General features: G+C 37.8%; 1 protein-coding gene across 2 annotated transcripts in view; it reads left to right on the plus strand.

Moving 5' to 3' along the window:
• The window catches only part of GLCE (glucuronic acid epimerase), a 97,873-nt gene extending 76,615 nt beyond the window's left edge, over window positions 1-21,258 (plus strand). The window contains exons 3-5 of one of the 2 annotated variants that reach the window (XM_079118669.1): window positions 7,804-8,402; window positions 10,101-10,346; window positions 17,240-21,258. In XM_079118669.1, the coding sequence (XP_078974795.1) occupies window positions 7,817-8,402; window positions 10,101-10,346; window positions 17,240-18,264 (1,857 nt within the window). In that variant the 5' untranslated portion in view covers window positions 7,804-7,816 and the 3' untranslated portion in view covers window positions 18,265-21,258. The remainder of the gene's footprint in view (window positions 1-7,803; window positions 8,403-10,100; window positions 10,347-17,239) is intronic. The other variant, XM_079118670.1, reaches the window with a different exon arrangement.
• The last annotated feature ends 1,342 nt before the right edge of the window (window positions 21,259-22,600 follow it).

Raw genomic sequence — 22,600 nt, forward strand, 5'->3', positions numbered from 1 at the left:
CCTCTTCATGATATCCCATAATTCTTGTAGATTCTGTTCATGATTTCTTACCATCTTCTCTGTTTGGTCAACCTTGTTTTCAAGATTAAATATTTTGTCTTCAATATCTGAAGTTCTGTCTTCCAGGTGATCTATCCTATTGTTTATGCTTTCTATGGCGTTTTTAACTTGGTTTATTGTTTCCTTCATTTCAAGGATTTCCGTTTGGTTTTTTTTCAGTATCTCTAACTCTTTATTGATATGCTCTTTTGCTTCCATTATTTGCTCTTTTAACTGTTGATTAGTGCGTTCATTTAATGCCTGCATTTGTTCTTTCATCTCCTCGTTTGCTTCCCTGATTGTTTTAATTATGTACATTCTGAACTCCCTTTCTGACATTTCTTCTGCTGTGCTGTCATTGGGTTTTATTGATATAGTATCTAGGTTTGTTTCGGACATTTTCTTCCCTTGTTTTCTCATATTGGTCAGATGTCAATGGGACTCTGTGATATTGTAGATTTCCTCTATTGGCTTATAGTGACCCTGTAGATTTCCAGTGTATCACCTACCAGCCTTCAGTAGCCAGAAGTCTTGGATTAATTTGATAATGCAGTGCTTCCGAAGAATGCTGCCCCTAGCCCGCTACCGGTTCCAGGGAGAGAGACCTGGAGAGGTCTCTTGTTGCACAGCCCTGGTTCCAGAGGCTGGTTGTAGGTTGGAGGTCTCCACTGGCTTGGGGACTTGTGGCTGGCTGTGCGTCGAGAGGCTCTCACTGGGCAGCCTGCCCCGGGAAGCTAGCCTAGAGAGGCGCTTCCTGCCGGAGGGGGCTGGGCTGTTTGGGGGAGTCCCTGGCGCCCTGTGCTGGTCACTGAAGCAACCTGCGGGCGGCTGGAGCTGGCAGCAGGGCAGGCCAAGCTGGCCGCGCTGCTTCTGTGCAGAAGGGCTCTCACTGGGGGGCCTGTTCCGAGAGGCTGGAGGATCTGTCCCTGTGGGCGGAGCCCACCGCCAGACTGCACTGAGCTGCCTGGGGGAGACGCTATCTGCCCTGTCCCACTCTACTAAGCCACTCGAATCCGGGCCTGCCGCCCAGCTGAGCTTCGCTGGGTGGGGGAGACTCACCCCGTGGTTCTATCTTAGTCCGAGTCTCTCAATGCCTCCCCTTCTTGAATCCTGAGTTCTGGGGCGACTGGAGATGCAGTCACCCTCTAGTCCACCATCTTGGATCGCCCCGTGGAAAAAGCCTGCAGCTGGAGGGGGACAATGCTGCCTGGAGAGGTCTCTGGCTTCCCAGCCCTGGTCCCAGAAGCTGCTTGCATGTCGAATATCTCCACTGGCTTGGGGACTTGTGGCTGACTCTGCATCGAGAGGCTCTCACTGGGCGGTCTGCCCAGGGAAGCTAGCCTAGAGAGGCGCTTCCCGCCGTAGGGGGCTGGGCTGCTTGGGGGAGTCCCTGGCGCCCTGTGCTGGTCACTGAAGCAACCTGCGGGCGGGCCGGAGCCGGCAGCGGGGCGGGCCGGAGCTGGCAGCGGGGCCTTTACTTATTTTTAAAGAAACAAATCTATAGGTCTGTAGTAGGTGAGGTTTCAAGTATTTTTGATTTTATGGGATTTTTGTTTTATTTAAAAAATTAATCTAGTTCATAGATATGGCAAAGCTTTAAAATAAGTAGGAATTTTATCACCACTCATCAGAAAACTCTGGTTACTAACTTTTAAAAGTTGCTATTATTTGTCCCTAGCAGAATGTTCATGTAATCTACTTTTTGAAATTTGAAAGTATCTGTGATTAGTTTTTTATAATTTGGCAACATTATAATAAAGTTGTTGAATTTACCTTTATTTAATTGGTGGTGAATACTGCATGTCAACTGTTGGGGATTCTCCATGCTCCATTCATCTCCCTATCATTCTCCTCCCTCCATCAAAGTGCCTGTTTTGAAAATGAATTAATTTCTAGACATTTTAAACTTAATTTTTCCATTTCTTCCAATATTTAGCAAAATTGAATTTGCCCTTGGTAACTTTGCATTTTTGTGATTAAAAACTCAATAAATGTGACATATGGATTTAGAAAATAAAGTCTTATCTATGCATTGTTTACTAAAGTGAGATCATAGTAAATGTGTTATTTGGTAAACGGTTTGTTTATCTCAGTGTCTTTCCTTCTTATCAAGTCTATCATCAGAGTTCCCAGACTAGGACCAAGTTTCACATCTGGTGGTTATATCCTTAAGTGTCTTAAAAAAAAAAATCTAACCCAATCTCCTTTTACACATCTTTAATTTACTCAAGGAGGCAAAGCCTTCCAGATGTTTTTGGTTTTACTTCTTCATTTAATTCCTCTATTCCTTTTATTTCCTGTTAACTAGAAATTATATCTTAAGATCTGAGAGAACCAAGTTAAATCAGGAGCCACATGTCTAGATAAGTCACCATTAATCAAACCAAAACTGACCACTAAATTGGGGTAATGTACTGATCCCTTCATTGTAGAGTTTCATCTTTTTCTCCATTCAACTAGAAAATCTGTTTGGTGTTATTTGCACACTCTAAATCTTTAAGTCATAGCAAGCATATACCTGAATATAACACTTGCTTGAATCAGTAATTTCATGAAAGATTGCATAAGTTAATCTTCTGGGGTTTTTTTTCCTTCTATATTATTGTCTTTCTATAAAAGAGAATACTTTATTGACTGGAGCTATTGTTTTGTTCTGAAATACAGTTGCTCCTGCAGGGGCAGGACAAATAAATAAATTCTTTTACTTAATTATCAATATTCTCCAGCTAAGATTACCTAAGTTTTTATCTGGTCTTATCAAATATTTTTGTAGACTTATGAATTATTATTAAGTATATTTCAGTCAATTTCAGGCATCATTCTCACAGTTTTAACAAGTAGGAATGGGAACCTCCCAGGCTGAGTTCTGTGTCTTTGTTATGCCTCTATATTTTTAAGTTATGGAAATGCTTAAACATAAAGCCTAAGCTGTATACTACGGCACGTGCCTCTTATCCCAGTGATTCAGGAGTTGCGAGGCAGGAGGATATAACAAGTTTGAGGCCAACCTCTGCAACTTAACCAGACCCTGTCTCTAAAAACAAAAGGGCTGGGAGTGGAGCTCAGTGTTAGAAAGCTCCTGGGTAGATTCCCAGTTATACACATGCACACACATACACACTAAAAGCAGGAAGTATATGAAATAATACAGTGAACCTCAGTATTCCTGTCAGTCAGATTTAGCAGTTATTAACATTTTTCCAACTTCGTTCTATTCCTGCTGCTTTCTTGATCCCTGGATTATGATTCCATTGGTATTTGAAAGTTTCCTTGTTTCCTGGCTTGGCATGGTATCCCAGCCCCTCACCTAGAATTACCCATTTCTCATAAGAGGCCCCAATTACGTTTAGCAAGGAATGGTATCAGATACAAACATCAGTGAAAGGGTTGCTGAAAGTTTTTAAATCTTCGTTTTTCTTTATAAAGGTAGCCTTGCTTTATAAGCAGAGTTACTCTCAAAGATAGAACAAAAAAACTTTGTATTTCTATTTTAATTGGTCAAAATGTTAGTAGGCATAGCTGATACATTATTCAAATATTAACACATTAGTGATTTTGGTGAGGGATTTTTTTTTTTTAAAGTAAATATCATTTAGCATTATCAGGTTACCTTCTAATATAGTATACTCAGTTTGTAAATATATGACCTTTGAAGGTTTCCTTTACTGCACTTTGGTTTTTTGTCATTTAACATAGTTTCTCATGTAATAATAAAAACGATAAAATACATTGCATATATATTTGAATATCCCTAATCCAAAAATTTGAAATCCTGAGACAAGGTATGTAGCTGAGTAGTAGAGTGCTGGCCTAGCAAGCACAAGGCCCTGAATTCAGTCCCCAGCACTGGGGGGAAAAAAAGAAATCCTAAATGCTCCAAAATGTGAAAATTTGAACACTGACATGATGCCTCAAGTGGAAATTTCATAGCACAAACCTATTTCATGCATAAAATTATTAAAATTGTATAAAATTACCTTCATGTTTTGTATGTAAGGTAAATATTAAACATAAATGAATTTTGTGATTATATTTGGGTCTCACCTCCAAGATAATCTCATTATGTTTATGCATATATCCCAAAGCCTGAAGAAATCCTAAATACTTCTGGGCCCAAGCATTTTGTATACTCAACCTAGATTGAGTTTTCAACTTTTGAAATCTGTTTATGATTTTCAATACAAACCAAACCCTAATTTTTGTTTCCTTTCCCTCCTGATATCTGACTGAAATAAAATCTATAGAAGTGAGAAATAAAGAAACCAAGAGTAGTAAATAGGAAGACTACCAAAGGATGATAGTTGGACAGATTTCCATACCTCTGTTTGGGCACCAGAAGGCCCAACCGTACCTTCTCTTTGCCTCTCCATACCTCTCCTATCCCTGCATTTGGACTACTGATTGCTGGCATGAATCCCGGATTAAACACCAGGCAGACTTTCTTTACAGAAATTGGGAAAGACTAAGGCTTCTAAAGTGCACGTTATGTCCCCCAGAACAAAAGAGAAAAAACCATCTTTGGTCTGGCATTTAGGTCTGCTGTCTTCCCACCCACTTCCCCCAGAGGAACACTGCTGTCAGCTTGTGCCCAGCCCACACAGAGCTCTCTCCTTTTATCTCTCTCAGAAGAACAATGTGGCAGAAAACCAAAAAACAAAAACAAAACAACCACCACCGAAACAGACCATCTTCAACAATAAGAGATGAAACCTGTGTTGACTAATGAGTCATTCTGTCTTAAATATGAATGAGTAATCAAAGATCACCAGGCATGTGAGGAACGCTAAGGGCATGAAAAAGAGGCTAAATAACCAGGAAATTTGCCAGTGGAGAAAACATAAGTAATCATAGAGAACTTTATTTTTAAAAAAGAACTCATACTCAGAGATTCAAGAAGATACCACATGCAATAAACAAGAATAGAAGGGCACAAGTTTTCGAATTGAGAGGGTACAGCAAGTGCAGAAGTAGAGAATCAAACATCATACCATGGCATATCCTCTCAAAACCTGCAGAATTCCTAGAATAAACCGATTCAGAGGAAGTCATGTATGTAATGACAGTTAAAAGACTAAAATGAAACCTGTCATCAATAAACCTTAAAGCTTTAAAACATTAAGTATTGCCTCCAGCATTTTGAAAGAAAATAATATGCAACCAAGGGATTTTTATCCTGCCAAAATACTAAGAGTAAGAGTAAAGTTTTCAGACATTCAGTGACTCAAAGTTCACCTTCTCTTGGAATTAAAAGAAATGAGTGAAGTACATATTCACTGTTAGCTTTCTTAAGAAATAAAGTCAGCATTAAATTTTTCATTAAACACTTTCATTTTTAAAAAATCTCATTGCTACTGAAAAGGCTTATTGTAGGAAAAATGTAAAGAAGTGTTTATAAACAATAAAATTTAAGTAGTTGTGGCTTCACACCATACAACAAATTACAGAACGACCGTGACAAATATAACTCAGCCTCCTGACTCCACTCTCAGCAGGCTGAGATATTCCTTACATTGCACATATAACTAACACAATTTCTCATGTTTCCCAGTGATGCCTGCATTGTGATCTTGACTGACTGGTACAGCATATGGCTTGCAGGGCCAACAGCATCAAATTCTTCTCCCATCAGGGCTGCAGTGACATCATCTTGCTTAAACTTAAAAGCATCGTTCTGTTTGCTATGTTGAGAATAGACTTGGGGGTGGAATAGTGGCAGGGGTAGAAGCAGAGACCAGTTTGGATATCACTGAAGTGTTCCAGGTGAAAAATGGCAGTGGCTCAGATGTGGTAACAGTGGGATTGGTGAAAAGAAGTCAAATTTTGAATATAATTTGAAGGTAGAGCCAACAGAATTTCCTGTCTCAATGGATATGAAGTGAACAAGAGTAGAGTCAAAGTTTTTAGTTTAAGCAGTAGGAAAAGAGGAACAGGTTGAGGGAAAAGATAAGGAGATAATTTTTTTAATCTATTTTTATTGTAAACAAATGGGATACATGTTGTTTCTGTTTGTACATGGAGTAACAGCATGCCATTTGCGTAATCATACATTTACATAGGGTAATGATGTTTGATTCATTCTGTTATTTTTCCTTCCCCCCCACCCCTCCCACCCCTCTTTTCCCTCTGTACAGTCTCTCCTTCCTCCATTCTTGCCCCCTCCCACCCTCCATTATGTGTCTTCAATATTCTCCAATTTCATCCATTTGCCTGCAAATGCCATAATTTTATCATTCTTTATGGCTGAGTAATATTCCATTGTATATATATATATATATATATATATATATATATATATATATATATATATACACCACAGTTTCTTTATCCATTCATCAGTTGAAGGACATCTAGGTTGGTTCCACAATCTGGCTATTGTGAATTGAGCAGCTATGAACATTGATGTGGCTGTATCTCTGTAGTATGCTGATTTTAAGTCCTTTGGGTATAGGCCAAGGAGTGGGATAGCTGGGTCAAATGGTGGGTCCATTCCAAGTTTTCTAAGGAATCTCCACACTGCTTTCCAGAGTGGCTGCACTAATTTGCAGCCCCACCAGCAATGTATGAGTGTACCTTTTTCTCCACATCCTCTCCAACACCTGTTGTTGCTTGTATTCTTGATAATCGCCATTCTAATTGGGGTGAGATGGAATCTTAGGGTAGTTTTGATTTGCATTTCTCTTATTACTAGGAGATAAGTTTTGTGAGCCACATTTCAGCATTCTGTTTGACCTCAGTAAAGATAGCAATGAGTTGGATATATATATACCACAGTTCCAAAGAAAGGTCTGACCTAAAGATAGAACTTGGGGATAGTCAGAATAAAAATTATATTTAAAAGCATGAGATTGGGTGAGATCACTTAGGAGTTAATAGAGAAGTCTGAGGGCTGGGCATGGTGGCACATGCCTGTAATCCTAGCACTCAGGAGGCTGAGGCAGGAGGATCTCAAGTTCAAAGCCAGCCTCAGCAACTGTGAGGTGCTAAGCAACTCAGTGAGACCCTGTCTCTAAATAAAATACAAAATAGGGCTGGGGAATGTGGCTCAGTGGTAAGTGCCTTTGAGTTCAATCCCCATTACCCGCCCCAACACCCCCAAAAAAAGGAAGTCCTCAGACTGGGACCCTAAGACTCTCCAACATTTAAAGGATCAGGGAGGTAAAAAGGAAGGCTCCAGCAAGACTAAGGAAGAGCAACCTGTGTGGGATATAAGGAGAACCAAGAAAGAATGGTGCCTTAGAAACCAGTGGAAGAAAATGTTTCAAGAAGAAAAAGTTATTGACTTTTATGCTACTGAGAGGTCAAGTAGGATGAGCACTAAAGATTCACTGTTGGATTTGGCAACATGGGTGTCAGCGTTTTTCCTTTTAAAGGTCTGTTGTTTTTCAGACAGCTACCAAAATATTACGACGTAAGTACTGAAATTGTTTGGTCTTCACTGCTTATCAAATGAAACTATAAGATGTTTCTTTTGGCTTAGGAGGCATTTTGAAAAATTACCAAGATACCAAGAGAACACAAACTCAGAAAATTTGGGTACCTCTGCTTTAGAGGATTATGCCAACTTAGCATTTTACCAAAGATGGAGTACCTCTTAACTCTTCTTTGTCCATGCTGAAAAGTTTGAGTCAGTAATTTTAAATCTCATCAGATTACTTGCGTTTAATAATCCTAATGTTGTTGAACATTTTAAAAAAGAAGAAAATGTTATTTTGTGAAATACTAATAATAACATCTTTGCATACATTTTTCTTCTTGCCTCCATAGGTATGGTCTGAATATGCGTTGCTTGGCAGCTCGGGTCAACTATAAGACTTTGATTATCATCTGTGCACTCTTCACTTTGGTCACAGTACTTTTGTGGAATAAATGTTCCAGTGACAAAGCAATCCAGTTTCCACGGCACTTGAGTAGTGGCTTCAGAGTGGATGGATTAGAGAAAAGAGCAGCAGCATCTGAGAGTAACCATTATGTGAACCACATGGCCAAACAGCAGTCTGAGGAGGCATTCCCTCAGGAACAACAGAAAGCACCCCCTGTCGTTGGGGGCTTCAGTAGCAATGGGGGAAGCAAGGTGTTAGGGCTCAAATATGAAGAAATTGACTGTCTCATAAACGATGAACACACAATTAAAGGGAGACGAGAGGGGAATGAAGTCTTTCTTCCATTCACTTGGGTAGAAAAATACTTTGATGTTTATGGAAAGGTGGTTCAGTACGATGGCTATGATCGATTTGAATTCTCTCATAGCTATTCCAAAGTCTATGCACAGAGAGCCCCTTATCACCCTGATGGTGTATTTATGTCCTTTGAAGGCTACAATGTGGAAGTCCGAGACAGAGTCAAGTGCATAAGTGGGGTTGAAGGTTGGTATCTATCTGCTCCACTTGCATTTTTCTAGCCTGATATATTGAGAACTAAGAAACTAGATGTTAATTATGCAGCATATACATAACAGCGTCAAAAGACCTTTCATCGTTCTGTCTTAGCAAAAAGGAACAGGTTAAGTTTGAACCTCGGGTAGGATTCTAGACAATATGATTTAAGGGCTGCATTATCATCATACCTGAATAGATAGGACTATTCCATTAACCTTCCTCAGAGTCTAAGATTCTCACCAGTGAGGTCAAAGCATGGCATTTCCAGAAATTTTGCTTTAAAATATACCATTATTATCCTATGAGGGGAGATGAGAAAGGGAAAGAGGGCATCCCCTCGACCTCTCAGTTTTCCAGTGTTGTTATGTTACCTGATTAGACAGGTGTCATCTCTGGAAGGACGTTTTAAGTCCTCAGGAAGACAGTACGTAGACACTGAACTTATACCAGACTCCTACAGTCTATGCATGCTACCTTTCATTGTCTTTAGAAACCTGAAGCAGTTGTTCCTGAGGAGTTATTAGTACATTGTGGAATTTGCTTTCAAACCTAGGAATTGACAAGAAGGAAATTAAATTTGACATTAAAGTATATCATTTGAACAGGGGAAACTATGTATTTTGAGATTGGTTCAGGTTTTATTTCACTGTCCTCTTTTGGTTATAAAGTGATTTTAATATCATAATTTTAACTTTAATATTAAATTTTAATATTAATTTATTAAAATGTTGAAACAACTTTTAACTTAATGTATATTTTTGCTTTGAAAACAAGTTTGTGCTTACAAGATAACTCTGTAGATGTTTTCAGACTCCCTCAAGTCAAAAGTATAAAGCCATTGTCTCTGAAGTTAGTGGTCATCTATCAAATTGGAAATTGAAGTCTATATATACTACTAAAATAAACACTAATATCAAATAAGTGTTACTTAAAATTTTACAAGAAAATTTTTAATGAATTATCTCAAGCACTCTATACCTCAGCCTCACATTTAACTTTTTTTTAGTCCAGCTAAATTGATTTTTATTTTGGCAAATGGTGCAAGTTTGGTACTAATTTTAGATTTCTTTCCCCAAACATGTTTCAAATGATCTCTTTTCCTGATTCATGAATGCAGTCTTTATCTTTATGCTAAATTCATATGACTACTCTGGAAGATGTTGCTAGCCTACTATTCTGTTCCATTGAGAATTCTCAGTTTTTACACCAGTTATACATTAGTATAGTTATCACACACCTTTAATGAGCTTAATATAAACCTACCTTTTATTAAGTGATAGTTCTGTTTCAATTTTGGGGGAGCGCTATCCTTTGAAAAGAGGATACAAATATTAAAAAATCTTATTTATATCCTTGGTCTTTTGGCTTATACAGTCCCTGTATTATCCATCTTTTGTTGCTATGACAAAATACCTGAGGATGGGCACTTTATAAAGAAAAGAGTTTGGGAGTAAACTCAGAAGAGCATGATATTGGTTTTGGCTAGGACCCCCTTGGCCATGTTACATCATGGATGGCATCATGGAGCATCTGTGACAGCAAGAGACCAAATGGTGCTAGAGGAAGCCAGAGCATGGGAGGGGCTACACTTACTCTTTTATAAGAACACTCTCATGAAAACTAACCAAAGTCCCATAAGCAGTACATGTATGGATGTGATTATTCATTTTGTTTCTCTTTTTACAGGGGTGCCATTATCTACTCAGTGGGGACCTCAAGGCTATTTCTACCCAATCCAGATTGCACAGTATGGGTTAAGTCATTATAGCAAGAATCTAACTGAGAAACCCCCTCACATAGAGGTGTATGAAACAGCAGAAGACAGGGACAGAAACAGCAAACCTAATGACTGGACTGTGCCAAAGGGCTGCTTTATGGCCAGCGTGGCCGACAAATCTAGATTCACCAATGTTAAACAGTTTATTGCTCCAGGTAAGTTATATACTATATGTGTCTGCTAATTTTATGAATTTTATGTTGATTCATAGCCCCTGGTACTCCCTTTAAAATTTTACTATGGATCTTAAAAACATATTAGCAGACCCTTAATATTATATAAGTAAATAAATGTGTTATATAAGTAAATAAACAAATGGTGTCATCCAAGTGAAATCTCTAATAAAGGAACAGCTTAAAAAAAAATCAAGGTTATTGCTGGGTACGGTGGTACACACCTGTGATTCCAGCACCTTGGGTGACTGGAGGCACGAAGATCATAATTTAGCAAGACCCTGTCTCAAAGTTAAACTAAATAGGGCTGTGGATATAACTCAGTCATAGAGGACTGCTGGTTCAATCCCCAGTAACAGGAGAGAAAAAAAATCCAGGTTATATAAAGGAATATTTACTATGTGAAAAGCTTAGCTGTAGAGATTATGGGACTGGGTATGTAGCTCAGTGGTAGAGCTTTTGCCTAGTATGCCCCAAGTCATGGGTTCAGTCTCCAGCATCACACACACACACATACACACACACAGAAAAGCGGTATCACTACAGCGTGTACCTCCAGGGTTCCATATCCCATAGGAATGAAGTTTGGTGTTTGGTTTTTGCATTGTTAGGGATTGAACTGGGGCTTTGCACAAGATAGGTAAGCACTGTACCACTGAGCTATACCCTCAGAACTCCTTGATTTATTTTAATATTTCAGTACAGTTTATATAGTTTATTTGTAGTGTATATTATTTTATAGTTTATTCTGCACCAAGGTAGAAATTGTTTTATGAAAAAACCCATCCTTTCCTTTGCATATTTTTATCATTAGCTTTTTAGTTTTTCAAGAAAATGTAGCATTGCCAAGTAGACATGCTCCCTTATTGAATTTTGTTAATGTACTAAATTATCTCAAACTTCATATAAAACCATTTTCATTAATAAAATCACTTATAAAATCAAATTAACTTTATGCAACATTTCCCCTTTTACTAAGACAGTCTCATTAATTAGGATGTAATGTATTTTTCTGCGCTAATCAATATCCATGAGAATTAATGACTCCATTACTTAAAAAGACAATGAAATAATCTCAGCACCTCTGGCTTAATTCTCTATGGGGAAATGTTGTTAAGATCAGAGCTCCCCCCTCCCACCAACCTTGCAGTCAGTAAATAAAAAGAGAGGAAAAGTTTTAAGACCTCTTCTATATTCTTTCCTTGTCCTTTATTGATGACTGTGTAATTCATAGACCTTGAAAGCCACAATATAAATCTACTCATTCTAGATGGCCTTAAGTAATGGATTTATGAGTGCTTAATGCAGGGCAAATAATGGATGACCTTTAGTTTTTATTCCATGACTAGAACTTCTTTTCTCCCATGGTACTCTGTGATATTCCAGTACTTGGAACACTTTTGCTTATTAAACAATAGGCTTGGCTGGATGAGAAGTTACAAGAAAATGTTTTAATAATGTTTTGCTTGAGTTATTGCAATGGGGAAGTGTTACACTGAGCAAAAGAACATTTAGCTTTGGGTGTACCCAAGGAGCTCAGTTTTATATTCCTTAATTGGTCTAGATTAGGGTAGAAAATAGCAACCCTCATCTTGATTTCCTCAAATGTGTAGTTTTTCTTAAAACAATATTCTGAACTGTATCCTATTTAGAGCAGCAGATTTCAGTGTACACTTTTAGGTGCTCTGGGAAATACAGAAGATAGGTTCTCACATTCTACATGAGGGATCTTGATCTTAGCCCTTCAATCTGTGGCCAATAGCTCAAGGTAAACCACTTCCTAAGGTGGTTGTAAGCATATATAGGAAGGATCTCTGTGACAGCTACTGTGCCAGTGGGACATACCTACTCAGAGTTAGCACTTCCTGTTGGTTAAGTGTGATAGCTGGGAGTGGGATGCAGGTTTTGATATCCTGGGTGTTCTGTAGTTACAAGTCTGTGAGAGGGAATGAGTTGAGTTACATGAGAGTTACTTCTCAGCAGAGCAGGGTATGGGAGTCAGATTTGAGAGATGAGGATATTTAGAAGACACAGAGTTCATGAAAGGTAAATTCAGAGAATCACTGTTGAGAAGAAATTTGGAATTGTACCTTAAAGCATATGCCTAAGTGAGGCGAGGCTTTGGAAGACCAGGAGCTGAATTGTGTTGGCCTTTTATTTTTACTTTCTTTACCTTTAATTTTTTTCCCTGAAGTGGAACAAAATCATCTAAACAATCATTATATGAATCCGCAACATATTTTTATCATTTTATTTGTTGAATAATGTTTTCTTTTTCTGATTTTAAAATTGAACAAATTTAAACTTTATGCCTGTTCTATCCTATTTAATTTATTGTTTCCTTTTCCAAAACATTCTTTGTTTCATTTCCAGGACCTCGCCTTCCCCTCCTATCTCTGTAACCTTTCTTTTTTAGGCTCCTTGCAAGCTGCTGCTCTTCTGCCTTGATCCTCATCTCTCTCAGTGTTCTTTAAGGTTCTAAGTAGGACCTATTCTCATTCCACACAGTAAACCTGTTGATTAACGATAACAATTTGCATTCTATATGAAGACATTGATTTTTCCAGCCTTATTGAGGCATAATTGGCAAATAAAAATTGATTTAAGACATACAATGTGATGCTTTGATATATGTTTATCTTGTGAATTTATTGCCACAGTCAAGTTAGTTAACACACCTATCACCTCACATGGTTACCTTTTTTGTGCACATGTGGTAGTGAGAGTATCTAAGATCTCTACTAGCACATTTTAAGTATATGGTACAGTATTACTATCTGTAGTCACCATACTGTACATTAGATGCCCAGAACTTATCATCTTATAACTGAAAGCTTATATCCTTTGACCAACATCTCTCCATTTCCTCCACTTCCCAACCACCATTGTACAATCTGAGTTCAGCTTTCTTAGATCCATATTTAGTATCTGTCTTTCTCTGACTTACTTCACTATCATTATTCCCTCAAAGTTCATCTATGTTGTTGCAAATGGCAGAATTTCCTTGTTTTTATGACTGGATTATATTCCACCATACATATCACCTTATCCATCCATTATTTCTGCACACTTAGGTTATTTCCATATCTTGGCTATTATGAATAACCCTGCAGTTATGGGAGTTCAGTTATCTCTGAGATACTGATTTAATTTCTTTGTGTATATACCCAGAAGTGGAATTGCTGGCTCATATGGTAGTTCTATTTTTAATTTTTTGAGGAACCTCTATGACTGCCAATTTACATTCCCATTCACAGTGCACAAGAGTTCCCTTTTTTCCATATCCTCACCAGTACTTTGTTAGCATTTGTCTCTTTGATGGTAGCCTTTCCAACAATTGCGAGATGATATTTCATCATAGTTTTGATTTACATTTCCCTAATGATTAGGGATGTTAAACACCTTTTCTTGTACCTTTTGGCCATGCATATATCTTCTTTGGAAAGATGTTCATTCAGATCCCTTACCTGTTTTTTAACTGATTATTTTTCTATGGAGTTATATGAGTTTCTTACATATTTTAGAATAATAACTCCTTATCAGATAGATGTTTTACAAATACTTTCTCCCATTCTGTAGGCCACCTTTTCATTTTGTTGATTGATCCTTTTGCCATGGAAAAATGTAGTTTCATATAGTCCCACATTTTTGCTTCTGTTGCCTGTGCTTTTAGTGTCAAACCCCCAAAATCATTGACAAGATCATTTTAAAATGTTTATCATCCTTTGTTTCCTAAAGTATGTGCATGTACCCTATGTGCCAAAAATAAAGCTACAGTAACTCCTATGAATGGCTGTTCAGGAAGAGTAGGGGGTCAAAGATTTCATACAATAGAAAAATTAGAACTTCCTATTAGCAGATTTGAAGTAGGAGTCTTCAGATAGCATATTTCCAGGAGCCTTCAGAACCTTACCATATGACTTGCTACCATTCAAATCCTCCTGAGTGATGTTGGCAGGTTATTTAACCTCCTGTGTAGGTCTATAAAATGAAAATTAAAAGACCTGTTTCATAGAATTGTGAAGAATACAGTTGTAGGTTGCTTAATTGAAATAGAAGATTGTTCTCTATGTGACTCAGTAACCCCCTCTGCTGGTGTTAACATTTTAGGAAAAATACTAATGAATTTTTTCAAAGGTCATATCTCATGACATCATTCATTCTTGAATTCCTCGGACTGATCTGGTATATTGAGACATTATAAGGTGATTTATTTAACCATGTCATTTCATTACATTTTTATAAATAAATTGAGAATTAGAACAGAATTCTGGGAGGAAATGAATTCTTCAGTTTCCTCATTTGTACTTCTAAAGATGGGTCATTGTTATCCAGTTTGGCCAGAATAGATGTCAGAGTTAATAATATTGTCTGATGAATGAGACATTACCCTAAGAATGAAAAAATAAGGAGCACTCAGGATAGTCTGCTCTTGCAGAATATAATTTAATATTGAGTGATTCTTAAGTCAGTTCAGAATCCAGCAGTGTTTCAGCAAAATTATGCTGAACTTTAGACTCCATTTCACTCTGGAAGCAGGAAAATGCTAGTTAGGAGAGAAAGTATGTGTTGGTATTTTGCCAGATAAAATAGGTTTTTGCTCTTTTAAAGGTTACTTGTAAAATCAATTTTTAAAATGTCATTCAAAGCTTTATTTGAGATATAGGTCTATCATGATGTTCTCATTTTGTTTGCCTTTCTTTCCCCGTTGTTTTTTTTTGTTTGTTTGTTTTGTTTTGTTTTGTTTTGTTTTGTTTTTTGGTGGTGAGGTACAGGGGATTAAACTCAGGCGCACTTGACCGCTGAGTCACATCCCCAGCCCTATTATGTATTTTATTTAGAGACAGCGTCTCACTGAGTTCCTTAGCACCTTGTGGTTGCTGAGACTAGCTTTGAATTCACAATCCTCCTGTCTCAGCCTCCCAAGCACCTGGGATTACAGGCCTGTGCCACCATGCCTGGCTCCACATTTTTTATTGGTGCATAGTAGTCATACATAATGGTGGGATTTGTTGTTACCTATTTGTATGTGCACACAATCTCATAATAAAGTTTGACCAGTATCACTCCCCAGCACCTACCCACTCCCTCCCTCTCTTCCTTCCTCCCTTTGGACAGTGTCCTTCTCATTCTTACTACTGCTTCCATGATCGTTCCATTAAAATGGAGTAATTAAGAACCTGGGGCCACAAGTGTCCATACTGATAGAATCTGGTGCTACAAATTAAATAACAAACTCAACATACTGGCACTCTCCAAGTTGTTCACACCATATACACTCATAAGTTCACATTTCTAATTTTTACTTCCAGTGACATGCTAAAGATTTCCTCAATGACTTCCCAAAGCAGAGATATGATTTCATGATTTTGTCTAAGAGAAATAACCCTTCCATTGATACTCTCCTGAGGATGCCATTCCCAACAGCATTTGTCTTATAGTCTTTGAACTTGGGTCCAAAAAACCTGGGTTCTAGTCACTACCTCTAATTAGCTTTTGGCCTTGAGCAAACCCTTACTTACCCTTACAGAAATTTACAAAACCTGCATATGTTTATCTCAAATGGAAATAATTCCAGCTTTAATAGCTTCAGAAGATAATTTTAAGAATCAAATGAGATAATACATGTAGAAATTTAAGCTGTATAAAGATCATTTTATTGTTTTCCTTTAAAAATTTGTACCACCTGTAGTTTTGTTATTGTTCTTACTGCTGCTGTTTTGTTTTTGATATGCTCAGTTTCTTTGGAGATATAACTGTAGAATATATATGAATAGAGCAGTATTCAGAAAGTCATCTTTTTTGAGAATTCACCATCATTGTACTATATCGATGATGCAAAAGAATGTTCTGTTTAATAATTTGTCAGATGAAACAACTTTTACAATTTTATTATGTGATAATTAGTGATAGTAATCACTATCCCTATTACTGCATTATAAACCATTGTCTTTTTAAAAAATTCTCACAATTACTTTGCAAAGTAAAGTAATAACTATTTAACAATGAAGAAATCAAGGCTGAAAGAGGTATAATTTGTTTTCTCAAAGCTAGTGGTAGAGGAGAAATTCATGCTGCCCTCTCACACACACATTCTTACATTTTCTCTTATATATGAGTCCATTGCTTAACTTTCAGTAATTCTATTCTGAACCCTAGAGAATATCAAAAGCAAACTTACCCTTTTCATCATTAAGGACATGTATTGTGAAGCCATATTATATAACAATACTTTGTACCTTGGGCATGTTACATAACTTTTGTGTGTCTCAGTTCTTCAGCCATAAAGTTGGAGCAGTACTAGCACCTCTTGTAATTAAGAGAATTAAATGAGTTAATATATATAAAGTACTTAAAACATAGTAAGCACATATTAGATATTAATTAGATTAGAAATTGAAAACTTGTATATGGCTAGTCTTTCTAGAACTTCTAACCTTTCTTTTGAAATATGTGCTGGGCTAGCTTTTGGTTATTTTTTCCTTTTTGCAGAATGGATATACTAGAATAGTCATTGATTACTGATAGCTGGCATTAGATCTAGAAAAGACAATTTGAAAATACCCTTGTAACTTGCTCTAAATCCTTTAAACCAGAGATGGCCAAAGGTCTGAGCTTTGGCCCAGTGCTCAAAAGCTATCATGAACTCACCAATTCTGTCTTTGTTTATGGTTAATTTAGTTAAAAAAAAAAAAAAACACAAACACACACACACACACACACACACACACATACACATAAATAATGCTATGATACACAAAATGCCCAGGTCTTAATTTTGTATTGTCAGTGGTTATCAAAGATAAATTGCAATTACATTTCAAATACAAAAGTGCTTTTATACTAACAGTCTTTGTTGGTATTTTTCCCTCTAGAGACCAGTGAAGGTGTGTCCTTGCAACTGGGAAACACAAAAGATTTTATTATTTCATTTGACCTCAAGTTCTTGACAAATGGGAGTGTGTCCGTGGTTCTAGAGACTACCGAAAAGAATCAGCTCTTCACTGTACATTATGTCTCAAACACCCAACTAATTGCTTTTAAAGAAAGAGATATATACTATGGCATTGGACCCAGAACTTCATGGAGCACAGTTACCAGGGACCTGGTCACTGACCTCAGGAAAGGAGTAGGTCTTTCCAACACAAAAGCTGTCAAGCCAACCAAAATCATGCCCAAAAAGGTGGTTAGGTTGGTTGCAAAAGGGAAGGGATTCCTTGACAACATTACCATCTCCACCACAGCCCACATGGCTGCGTTCTTTGCTGCTAGCGATTGGCTGGTCCGGAATCAGGATGAGAAAGGTGGCTGGCCAATTATGGTGACGCGTAAGCTAGGGGAAGGGTTTAAGTCTTTAGAGCCAGGGTGGTACTCTGCAATGGCCCAAGGGCAAGCCATTTCTACATTAGTCAGGGCCTATCTGTTGACAAAAGACCATGTATTCCTCAACTCAGCTTTAAGGGCAACAGCCCCCTACAAGTTTCTGTCAGAGCAGCATGGAGTTAAAGCTGTGTTCATGAATAAACATGACTGGTATGAAGAATACCCAACCACACCTAGCTCTTTTGTTTTAAATGGCTTTATGTATTCTTTAATTGGGCTGTATGACTTAAAAGAAACTGCAGGGGAAAAACTTGGGAAAGAAGCAAGGTCCTTGTATGAGCGTGGCATGGAATCCCTTAAAGCCATGCTACCCTTGTATGATACTGGCTCAGGAACCATTTATGACCTCCGTCACTTCATGCTTGGCATCGCTCCCAACCTGGCTCGCTGGGACTATCATACCACCCACATCAATCAGCTGCAGCTCCTCAGTACCATTGATGAGTCCCCAATCTTCAAAGAATTTGTGAAGAGGTGGAAAAGCTACCTTAAAGGCAGCAGAGCAAAGCACAACTAGAGCTCAACCAAAATCACATTTCAGCCTCTTCTGAACCCAGAAACTACAGGCTCTGTCTCAGCAGAGCACAGGCACATTTTAAAAGGTCGTGTACTAGGTTTTTGTGGATTAAAGCAAAGTGATAAGTGATCCTTAAAACCTATCTTCTGAAATAATGGCATTCCATGGATTGGGTGTTTAGAAATGTAGGAGGCATTTAGAGCAGAGTGTAGTCAGCCAAACAAGGTGTTTATCATAGCCTTGCTTGACTCCTCGTGCAGCCCCACAGGTGGTCCAGTCCTGCCCCAGCGTGGGAAAATCATGGTAAGTAGCTATTACTGACCAGCTGTCTAGCACTTACCTGGGAACTTGGTATGGAGTTCTTTTAAAATGTGATTATTTATATTTATATTGAAAGCAGACTTTTCAAAAAATTATGTGCTGTAATACAGTAAAAAATGTACTTGTAGCCTGGATAGTGGACTGTGTTCAACTTTTTAAAAAACTGTTTCTTTTCTATAGATTAATTTCTTGGGGGTGAATGAACATTTGTTGCATTTATTCAATTTGTTATATATGGAGAATATTTTGAATTATGGTTTTCTTGAAATATGTAAATTAAAAACACAACCAGTGTTCAGGCTTCACAGTTATATAATTTAAGCACAACTAAAATGGAACTTGTTGACTGCACAAGAAATTACAAAAATGTTATCTGTTTTGTGAAACTTGATCTACAATCAGTAAAAGTTTGATAATCAGTCTGTCCCTCCCTCAGCCCCCAATATGATGGTTTCTTTCTTGTCACTATTTGGAATCATATATTTCATTTCAGACTACACTTTTGGGAGTTTTGTTCATGGGGAGGGGAGCAACTGGGGAGACATTATGTGGAATATTTATTACAAACCTAAATTTGGAAGGACACTAGTAATTTTAAGCCTACCATCACTTCCTTTTAGGATTCCCCACCCCCACACTTTAAGGAAAAGTACTAGGTTAAATATATTACATACATGAATCATAGTAAAGTTTTTTTTCTGCCTAGATTATTTTTATCGTTTTCAAAACCATTGATTCTGTCATTGTTTTTCCTTTGAAATTTAATTTTAAATTGTTCCAGCTGTTAAATAAAAGAAATGCTACTGTGTTTGCTGCCCATGTATAATCAGAGCTTTATTTAGGTTATTTGTCATACCAAACCTCACATAAATAGGTTTCATAGCCCTCGGATCATGGGCAATAGGGCTTTAGCTATTAGGTTAAAACAAAAGAGGTTGATTTTGCTCTGGTTTTTGTTTTAGGGTATGATAATGCACCAAATCAACACTATAACCTGCAGTTTGGAAACAGGAGACCCCACACTTCCAAGGGACTGTCAAACACAATGCAGTTTATCTGTGACCTCTATCAGATAGACATTTAAGAGCCAGATGGATTACCTGCCTACACACTGTATCTTAATTAATTCAACCTACCAACCACTACTTAGAAGCTGGGAACATATGTATGTGATATATATCTAAACCATAACAGCACCTAAGGGAGCAGGAGTCAAGAAGGTAGAGCTCTACACTGAAGGCAAATTCAAACTGGCCATAGAAAAATAAGCTGAAACTCCCAATTTTTATGGCCACAACTCTTAATTTTGCCCACAACAACAGTTGTGGGTTATTAGGCTTTACCCTAGCTTTTAACCTTTGTAGTTCTTATGCATTGGATGACTCAGCAATGTTTAAAGATATAAAATGTGTTTTATTGTCTTGGCAATAAAAATGAAGACTCCCTCTTTTGTTTTCAATGCCAATACTCGAAATAAACTTTTTCCCATCTGAGAACCTTATTCTTCATCATATTTGTTATTATTTAGAACGGTCCAGACTTCTGCTCCGTGTTTGCACACTGATCTTCAGATTAGGGGAATCAGTGAAAACAATGTGGTACTGCTTCTGTGACAAATATCAGTGCCTTAACAATATGGCCGTTCTTTCACACTAAAGAAGGAAAGATTTTTTTTGATCTAGAAATGACATTGTTATTTCACTGATTTTACACTGCCTGCCTTCCACATTGCAACAGCAACTTGATTTGTCCTGTGATCCCAGAATTTTTTAAGAGGTTGAGTTGAACCCATAGCAGCATTGTCAGTACGGATGCTTGTCAAAACTTCAGGATGCCTCAGGATCACCTGGGAGCTTATGGAAATGTAGATCCCAGATATTTTAAATCTGCCTGTGAAGCATGATAATCTGCATGTTTAACAAGCATTCAGGTGATTGTGATGCTGGAGAGCTGAGGCACACATGGAGGGACTGGGATCCTCCACTGCATTTTCTCTACAAACAACTACTGTGTTTGGGGTTTTAAATCCTGTAAAATGTTTTCTTAGTTTAGAACAGGGAGGGTCTTCTAAAGTTTTGATTTGTTCCTTTAGATTTCTCTTTAAGATTATAGGTTTGTTTTCCACTTATCTTGGGTTAGCAATGATGTTAAGTCTATTGCCACTTCAGTTGTAAAACAAGCCAAAAGTTTCTGGACGAAGGTCAAGTTTGACCCGGTAGGAGTTATTGTACATAAACACTTCACCCAAGAACCATGCAGTGTATATGAGCAAATGCAAAATGACACACAAGCACAACTCCCCAGAGGTGGCAGTCCCTTTCCTTTGTGTTATGCAAATTTTCACTGAAAGCTGCTGTTTTCATCCTTGTAACTGTTTTTCTTGTTTCTCCTCCACTGTACATGTGGGTTATATACCATGTGTTAAATATGCAATAAAGTGTTTACTGGATGCCCTTCTGAAGGGTAGTCCTTTGTAAAGCTGTACAGACTTTGCAGTTTAAGCACAATGTGCACATGTTAGTTTTATATACAGCAAAACTTGATTTTTTGCAGATGAAAGGTATTTTGTTTCTCTACAAAGTAAATGGATTGTTTGTGCTTAATGTAAAGCTGCTTTATAAAATTGTAAAATAAAGTTTGTATCTTAAAAGGAATACACCTGGACATTTCTCTTTCTTCTCTGATTATCTTAAAACTTTGAGCCCTGCAAGCTGATTGCTGACCATCATTTCCTTTTCAATCTGTGGCATCTAGTGAGGCTGAGATAGGAGAGAAAAGGATAGATAGAAGTCATGCAGGAATACAAGAGGGCCCAGGATTTAAAGTCCACTTTAATGGATTAAAAATTCAGGTTTAAAAGTCACTTTCACATACCTTGATCACAAACAGAACTATTAAATCAATTATTAGACTTGATTTACAGGTACTATGTTCAGCAAGTGGAATGCATCAAAAACAGAAGAAGATAACCCTTACATCCCAGTAATGGCCAATATGTCCTCTTACCAACACAAAGAAAAACTAAGAACACCTTCTTAGAGCACGTCCCTATACTACTGGTCGTACGTGTTTAAACATGCTTAGCTAAGATGTGACTGGTGTGCGCCTCCCTGCACGCTACTCCGTCTCAGAGTACATGCTACTTCCTATCTCTCAATACAGTCAATCTGTGCCTCACTTTGACCTATCCTCAAATTCCTTTCTGCAGCAACATGGAGTACACTTGGACCTGAGTTGGAGTCCACCTCCCTTTAGGGCACCTCCTCAGGACCACACCATCCTGATGACAAGGCAACAAATGTGGTTTAGATAAGCAATAGTAAGTGTCTTACAAAGAGGGGAACAAAACATGTAGCACCCTGGCTTTAAGGAGCGTTCATCTACAGGGGTACCAAAGCACATAAAACTCAAAAATAAAATGCTACACTGTGTGGTCAGTCAGTTGCTCACTCAGGCTGGTAACTGATGTAGATTTATTCTGAGAGTTTTGTACTTCCTATATTTTCTATACTTTCCTCTTCAGAATGATGAGCATTATTTAATGTTTCCTCTGCCCTCAGAGAATAGTGATTTAGGTTCCCAAATACATATGAAACCGGTCTATGACTTCATGGTATGTTTCAGTGCACCTTTTTTTTTCTTAAACATCTGTACTATTTTTGTCATGGAATTCCTATTGATCACCCATCAGCTTTTTTCTGTTGATGAATGTTCGGATTTCGACAAACTGCTAATCAGCATTCTCTCCAGCTGTTCCTTCTCTATCATTCTCAGTTGGGAAATAATCATAAGGTTGCAAACAGTCTTAGACTGAATGGGTCTTGGCTACTCTTGTTTGATTTTGCAGTTTGTAACAGAAGTGTTAATGCATTGGTCATGCCGTTTTAGCACCGAACATCTCATTTTTGTTTCCCCGTTGCCCCTGATGAGGGGGCAAGGCCCTCCAGGCTGCAGGGAACTGAATCTGTAGACTGACAAGCGCTCCTTTCCTGCCTCCTTATCCACAGGGCTCTGA

This window comes from Sciurus vulgaris (genome assembly GCF_902686455.1).
Source record: "Sciurus vulgaris genome assembly, chromosome: 2".
Lineage (NCBI taxonomy): Eukaryota > Metazoa > Chordata > Mammalia > Rodentia > Sciuridae > Sciurus > Sciurus vulgaris.